Here is a 7358-nt window from a genome sequence, read left to right as displayed (position 1 = left end):
CACACACACACACACACACACACACACACACACACACACACACACAAACACACATCACGGTGCATGAAGAAAAATAAACCTGTTATACAACAATTCTAAGTCATATTATCATGTATACATAAAATTGCAATGAAATATGAATTCCACACCAGAAGACCATCATTAAAGAAATGAGACAAAATCTATATTGTTGTGTTGATAACAGATTTGGCTATTTTGGTCTTCACTGAATTTGAATTAGTTATAAAAAACAAAACAAAAAAACAAAAAAAACAACAACAAAAACTGACTATAGAAAAGAAGACTTCAGAAGAAAAGAGTATAACAACATGTAAACAAACTAGAAACTAGTAGAACTAGTGCACACACAAGATAACAGAGTTTTTTTTTCACTCAAACCTTCAGGCTGGTCAGATGACAATCTCCATGCTTCAGATGCACCCTGACACTGTCACTCTCCAGGTTCCTGATTGTCACACTGCCACTTCCACTACCTTCAATGTCAACATCTGAAAACCACAAACCTTCCCTCTTTACTGTCCTATATTGTATGTATGTATGCATGCACTCAAAGCTTGGCTTGTGCATTATATTTACAATCAATGTGCAATATATAGTAGTGTATGCTAATGATTATATTCAAAATAATGTTTATTAATCATTTCTGTTTTCACATTTCATACATTAAGTGCAACATGTAGAATGAATGTTCAAAACAGCATATGTGATATTTTTTACAAATGTGACTTCATTATATTCCTTATAGCTGTTGTGTTGTTTTTGTGTGTGTTTTTTTCCCAGTTATGGTCCCCATGTTGTTTACTTGTCTATGTTGTGATAATGCACCTGACCAAAATTCTCTAGTTGGAGATAATAGTTATTCTTTTCTTATCTTATTGAGCTATGCTGCTGTCATGCATCTGTTTAGCAGATGTAGTGCAGTGTATATATTATATTATGTGTTCAAATGCAGTGATGCCTCCGAGAGAAACTAAAACTGAAACACACACACACACACACACACACACACACACATGACTTACCAAACTTGAGTGGCACAGTAATGACGCACACCAGGGGAAGCTGCACACCCTGTGGCACGTCACATGAGACGTCAAGTCTCCCCCCCTCCACACACACCTTGGTGTTACTAAGCTTGCCCATCTCACTCAGTTTGTAGCCCACCAGAGGCTGCCTGCTGGCACTGTTGTAGTATAATTTTACAATAGTTTTGTTGAGTTCTGGGTAATCCAAAGGGTTGAGCGGTTGAATGTGGATGTCAAAGGGCACATTGCGAATATGTACTGTGCCGAAGGTGTTTATTTCATCGAACCAGGCTCCTATGAGATTCTCTGTTGTGAAAACGTCCTTTTGCTGTGCATCTTCTGATGAGAATAAAGCACTGTGTGTATGGAATGAGTGTTTATCACTCGAGATGGGACAGTCTCTGCAGATTCTATGAGTGCAAAGCCATTGTGCAGCCTCAACGTGACAGCAATGCCTGTCTCCAAACAGAGCTGCGATTGTCCTCCTGTGTGGCGGCCCGTTCAGTCTTGAAAGAAAAGATCGTCGCAATCCTTTGCTGCTAAACTGGAGCACTTTGCTCACAAACTTTGCCATTCTTGTTTCAAAGCGGAGAAACTGTTACGATCGCACAAACACCGAAATCAGATCTCTTTACTAACCACCCTGCTGATAACCCAGGCTGATTGATTGCAGGGTCTGAACGCCCTTAACTTTGAGGGAACAGATGTAATGGTTTTGAAATTATGAAAGTGGTCGACCTTGACTTTGAAGGGAAATAATTCTCAGGGCAACAGAGTGATCCTCCAGGGGGCTTGTGTTTTGACAGAAAATCGCTGTCCTGGAGCGAGCAGACGAGACGAGGAAGTTTCTGATCAGCAATTGGGTTTTGCTTGATCAGTCTGACAATGAAACATGGCGCATTTTGGCAGAGATGACAGTTTTTCTGCCGCCAGAACGGTTCAGATTACTGGATCAGAAACAAATGAGAATTTCACGGTAAGTTCATTCAAATCGTAGAAAACGTCTGTGTCGCACGACTTTCTTCATCGACACTGACTCCGAACACTTAGCTCTGTATTGAATTGTGGACTAGTATACGCTGGTAGACCTAGACAAGACGTTCTTTGTTGAACAGTCACCCATTCAGGCAACATTACAAGAAATTTGAGGCTTAAAGATGTACATTAAGGCCACCCAATGTCACTATAAATGACATTTGTGTATGACATACAACCTGATAGTGAAACGTCTTTTCTGGTTTTAGGATGTGACACCACACATAACTGGACCACCATAACAACCTCTAGTACTGCTATTGGTATTACTGTTTTCTACTACATATTCAAACACCAGTGTAACAGTATGATTTAGTTCCTTTATTCGAAAACGAAAAGAATCCAATTCATGTTTCTAACTGCTGCAAAGTTGCTACTACCCTCTGCACAACCAGTGTCAGACAACTTAAAAGTTCCCAACTGATACTCATATGCCAAGGCCAATGACACTGTCAACTGATCCATTCTGAAACAAAGATTGTGGTACACAAGTTAAAACCCATGTCAATTTATTTATTGTTTGTTGGTTTGGGTTTTTTTTTTTGTTTGGTTGTTGTTGGGTTTTTTGGGGTTTTTTGGTTGTTTTTTTTTTTTTAGATTCTTGAAACATGCAGGAAAAATATACAACTAGAACAGCTTCTTGACATATATCTGCTCAGCATATGCTGGACTCAATTTATTTGTTATCTTAGAAGTGATATACCTAAACATGAAAATTTCAGCATTTTCTGTTTTTCATAGCAGTTTGCGATCAAATAATTATAACGTCTTTTGTTGTTTTTGCCAAGAAATGTGACAGTACATGCAAATGCTTAATTATGTTAACTCCTATTCCTAAGTAACACAAGGTCACACAGTAGTTGAACTAGTTCTTATATGAAAACCAATCTTGCTTGGTGCTTTTTGCCACAATGCATATATTATATGATATATAAATGGAAATGAAAGGTATAATTTACTATAAATTAAAGAAATCCAGAAAATTGAACTGTCCCGCTTATTACTATTTGATAATCCTCTGTGAAAAGCACTAATCATCAACTGTTGGCATGTCTTTGCTTTATAGCAGATAGTGCACAGCATTCTCACTTGTAGTGCCCACTTATCCAGTGGACATCTAGTGGACTTTGTAAATATGTGTGTGTGTCAGTGTGTGTGTGTGCGCGCGTGTGTGTATGTGCGTGTGTGTGTGTGTGTGTGTGTGTGTGTGTGTTACATTACGAAGTTAACTACCCCATATGGGAGCTTAAACATTTGTTGGTTATTGACTGTGTAGCAATTTTTTTTTCTCTGTCTATTGTCTGTGTCTTGACACCTCTTGGGAAATGCTCAGTCTGTCTCAGAATCAAAATGTGTTTCAAATTCGGGTAATGGATGAGATTGAGAGAATATATAGAGAGAGAGCAGCAATGGAAACATATCATTTCAATTGTTATGTGATCTTAACACATTAGTTTGAAATGATTTGAGCGGCATCAAGCTCAGCAGATGACCTCATCATATAAATACCGAAAGATACTGTTTGGTTGTTGTAAATGTCACCAGTTGTTGTGGTTTTCATTGCCACATCATTGTAAGAATCAACTGAGCAAAGTTCGCTCTCACAGTATACATTATATGAATAAAGTACCTCACATTGTATGCCACAGAAGTAAGTGCTGTGCTGGTAATAATATATGTAATATATATATATATATATATATATATATATATATATATATATATCATATGCATTCATTCATAAATTGTATATCAGACAATGAGACATGTCCGTATGCAAGTGAGTGTGTTGTGTCTGTGTCTGTCAATGACTGTATTCACATGCAATGAATAATGTAAAGTTTATACTACAAGGTTGTGTCTACAGGTATATATGCACATAAGCGCAGTATAAATAATTCATCAGTTTCATGCATACAGTATATTTATAGTTCAAGCTCTGTGTGTGTGTGTGTGTGTGACAGAGAGAGAGAGAGAGAACATGCAGACACTGTATCAGTGTATGATTCATGTACATTGCGTCTTTTGATCATATACATTTTGAAATGTATGTCATTGAAAAATACAAATAGCACAGTTGAATGAGAAACAAATTCAAAGGGAGTCATGTCCTGGTGTTTGTATGATTTGTCAGATAATCATAATGGACAGCATTTATACCTTTAGTACCTCTCCATCCAGTGGACTGACTCACAGCCAATTGTGCAGATTATACTGCATATGATGTTACACTGATGTTACTGTCTATGCTTAGTCTTTGTAAATTTTGAAGTGAGCAGACATCTTCAGTTGATCTTGCCTTGTTGGCAGCCTTACAAAGGATGGATATTGTATTCATGACAATGAGCACTATACACATGTTTCCATAGCTCAATGAACCTGGTACAAGAATCATCAGTGTGTATTTTTGATCACCTGTGTGCATATAAAAACACAAACTAGACATTGACCGTTGAGGCATAAATCACTTAAGTGACAGTAGCATTTGCAAGTCAACACATTATTAGTTACTAGAGAGAGAAGTCGGGAAATGTTTCCACCTTTCACTCGACAAGACATGGCTGGAATTTGAATCATATAAACAGTATGAAAGTTATAGACGCTTACAATGGTAACCAGTTTCTCTAACCCGTCAGCTATTGAGCCAGTCAGTTAGTTGGGAGATCTGTACTTCACCAGGAATGCTCGCCATTCAAAGGTAATTTTTAAGTTGTCACTTCCACATCTTCTGTATTCTTGGGCTGAAACTCCCGCATTCACTCAGTGTACAAGTTGGCTTTTTACTTGTATGACTGTTTTTACCCGTGTCATCATAGGCAGCCACTCTCAATTTTTGGGGATGTTCATGCTGGGTATGTTTGTTTTCATAACTCACTGACTGCTGACATGTATAACAGGATCTTAAACATGTATATATATATAATGTGTATGTGGGTGTGTGTGCATAGATATATTATATGGATAGATAGATATTTCCACTGTATGTGTACACACACAAAGGGGTTCAGGCTCTAGCAGGTCTACACATGTTGTTGAGGTGGGAGTAGAAATCACCACCCCTTACCCACAGGACGTTGCGACCAGGATTAAACACTTTAACCACTTGACTATTGCACAAGCCAAAAAGTCCTGCAAAGGGCCAGAGGTGAAAAAAAAATAAGAGAAACAATTTCAGCAATGACAGGGCTCTTTGGTTTTAGTTTCATTTTTGACAAGCATAGCAGCCAAATGGTTAAAGTGTTGGACCTTCAGTCCGAGGGTCCGGAGTTTTAATCCTGTTCACAGCGCCTGGTGGGATCATCAGTACATAATGATCATTGTAATAATTATGCAGCAGTTGTTTCATGACTCACCTGGCCATATATTTATCAGCTAAAAGATAATGTGATAAAAACAATGGCCTTTGCTGAGAGTACAGCAGCTGCCTTGATCTGTTTGCTCTTTATAGGAAGATAACAGGTGCAAGTGCTCATTCACTTCTTCTTCTCGGTGATTTTATGATGCACTGATTCAGAAATAGCTTACACATTTTAGGAGGGGGGTTGGGGGTGGGGTGTTCATTAATTACTTGCTCAAGTGTGTGTTAAATCTTTGGTTAAATGTCTTTCCCACTCACTCCCTCTCTCAGTTTGGATACAGTGTCAGTGTGTGTGTGTGACTGTGAGTCAGGTTTGTGTGTGTGTGCGTCTCTGTGTGTGTGTGTATGTGTCAGGCTCGTGTGTGTGTGTGTGTGTGTGTGTGTGCACGTCTGTGTGTGTGTTTGCATGTGTCAGCTACTGTATGGTGTTGGTACCAAAGGAAATAAACATGATAAATGTCCCTACAGTTAACAGATCATTAAAGAGGGGGAGAAAAACAAACAAACAAGCAAGCATTCCAACCTGTTAATGGGCTACTTATGGTTTCCGTTTCCAGACCTACACCATAGAGATGACTGTGGACAGCTGCACATGGACTGTCAGACACAGATACAGCGAATTCCATGAACTCCATGAAAAGGTACTGCTTTTTACTACCGCTCTAAATGCTACAAATTTGGATAAAGTTTTCTGTTCAGCTGAATGCGTGTGGAGGGAATGTGGTGGTGGGAAAGAATGTCATCTGATGTGTGTGTGTTGATTTTTTGTGTGTGTGTGTGGGGGTTTGGGTTTTTTTTTTTTCTTCTTTTTTTTTTTTTTTTTTTATTGTTTGTTTTCATTATCACTCAGTATATGATTCATACATTATAGTGTTCAACTGATTGTTGACATGTTTGTTTTGGGGTTTTTTTGTTTTTGTTTTTTGATTGTTAAATCATCAGATGCTCAATTGAATTTTTTGTATATAACTTGGATAGTTTTTACGGTGTCTTTTTCTTTCTTTCTTTTTTTTTTTTTAATGTTTTTTTTTTTTTATCACACAGCCTGTTGACTCAGAATCTGTTTTAAGCCTTTTTGTTTGATGACTCAATTAGTTTAGAACACAGCTGGATATAAATTATGATTAGTGTTACATGAGAAATGAGCTCTTTGATATATCTGCAATTTTTTTTATTCATTTCATATAACCACTCCATTCCCTCTTCTTCTTTTTTTTCTACATTTGTCAAAACCTTTATGCTCCATTGTATTTTGTAAGTGAGAAGTTATTTATAAATGATGAAAGAAGGGGATGAAATAATATTGCAGTTTGTTTTAGATTGAATAAAGGTACTTGGAAATGCAGATGCATTCTGGCTGCACATACAAATTATACACCTGTGCATACATATGCTGGCAGCAGTATGAGCATTGAGTATGTTAGCATGTGTGCATGTGTACTCCACATCAACGCGCGCACACACACACGCATGCATGCACAACATTCTCTCTCTCTCTCTCTCTCTCTCTCTCTCTCTCTCTCTCTCTCTCTCTCTCTCTCTCTCTCTCTCTCTCTCTGTCTCTCTCTCTCTCTTTGATTTGTTTCTAAATCTAATGGGTAAAGATTATGATCTCATTAAGATGATGGTATTTTTCGTTCTTTCGTTCTTGCTTTTTTTTTTTCTTTCATTTTTCATTTATTGTGCGTTGTCTTTTTTTTCTCCTCCTCCTCTTCCTTCATTTTCTTCTTCTTCTTTGTCTTCTTTTGATTTGTTTTAATTATTTTTCTGTAATGATACTGGTAATGATATGATTATGATGATATTAATATTAATGATAATAATAATATCATTATTATTTATATTATTATTATTATTGTGTTCTTGTTGTTGTTGTCTTTGGTGAGAGAGCATGGTGAAAAGAAGTTTGTAGCTTATCC

General features: G+C 37.4%; 2 protein-coding genes across 3 annotated transcripts in view; one reads left to right on the top strand and one right to left on the bottom strand.

The window, feature by feature from the left end:
• Window positions 1–1771, bottom strand: part of LOC143284922 (protein FAM185A-like) — a 7238-nt gene extending 5467 nt beyond the window's left edge. The window contains exons 1-2 of the mRNA XM_076592063.1: window positions 1044–1771; window positions 400–509 (exon numbers count right to left, since the gene is read on the bottom strand). Of these exons, the coding sequence (XP_076448178.1) occupies window positions 400–509; window positions 1044–1620 (687 nt within the window). The 5' untranslated portion in view covers window positions 1621–1771. The remainder of the gene's footprint in view (window positions 1–399; window positions 510–1043) is intronic.
• Window positions 1772–1857: 86 nt separating this feature from the next.
• Window positions 1858–7358, top strand: part of LOC143284919 (uncharacterized) — a 41525-nt gene continuing 36024 nt past the window's right edge. For both annotated transcript variants that reach the window (XM_076592061.1, XM_076592062.1), the window contains exons 1-2: window positions 1858–2022; window positions 5997–6080. In XM_076592061.1, the coding sequence (XP_076448176.1) occupies window positions 1939–2022; window positions 5997–6080 (168 nt within the window). In that variant the 5' untranslated portion in view covers window positions 1858–1938. The remainder of the gene's footprint in view (window positions 2023–5996; window positions 6081–7358) is intronic.

The sequence above is a fragment of the Babylonia areolata genome, chromosome 8 (assembly GCF_041734735.1).
Source record: "Babylonia areolata isolate BAREFJ2019XMU chromosome 8, ASM4173473v1, whole genome shotgun sequence".
NCBI lineage: Eukaryota > Metazoa > Mollusca > Gastropoda > Neogastropoda > Buccinidae > Babylonia > Babylonia areolata.
This window is presented reverse-complemented; position numbering and strand designations above follow the sequence as displayed.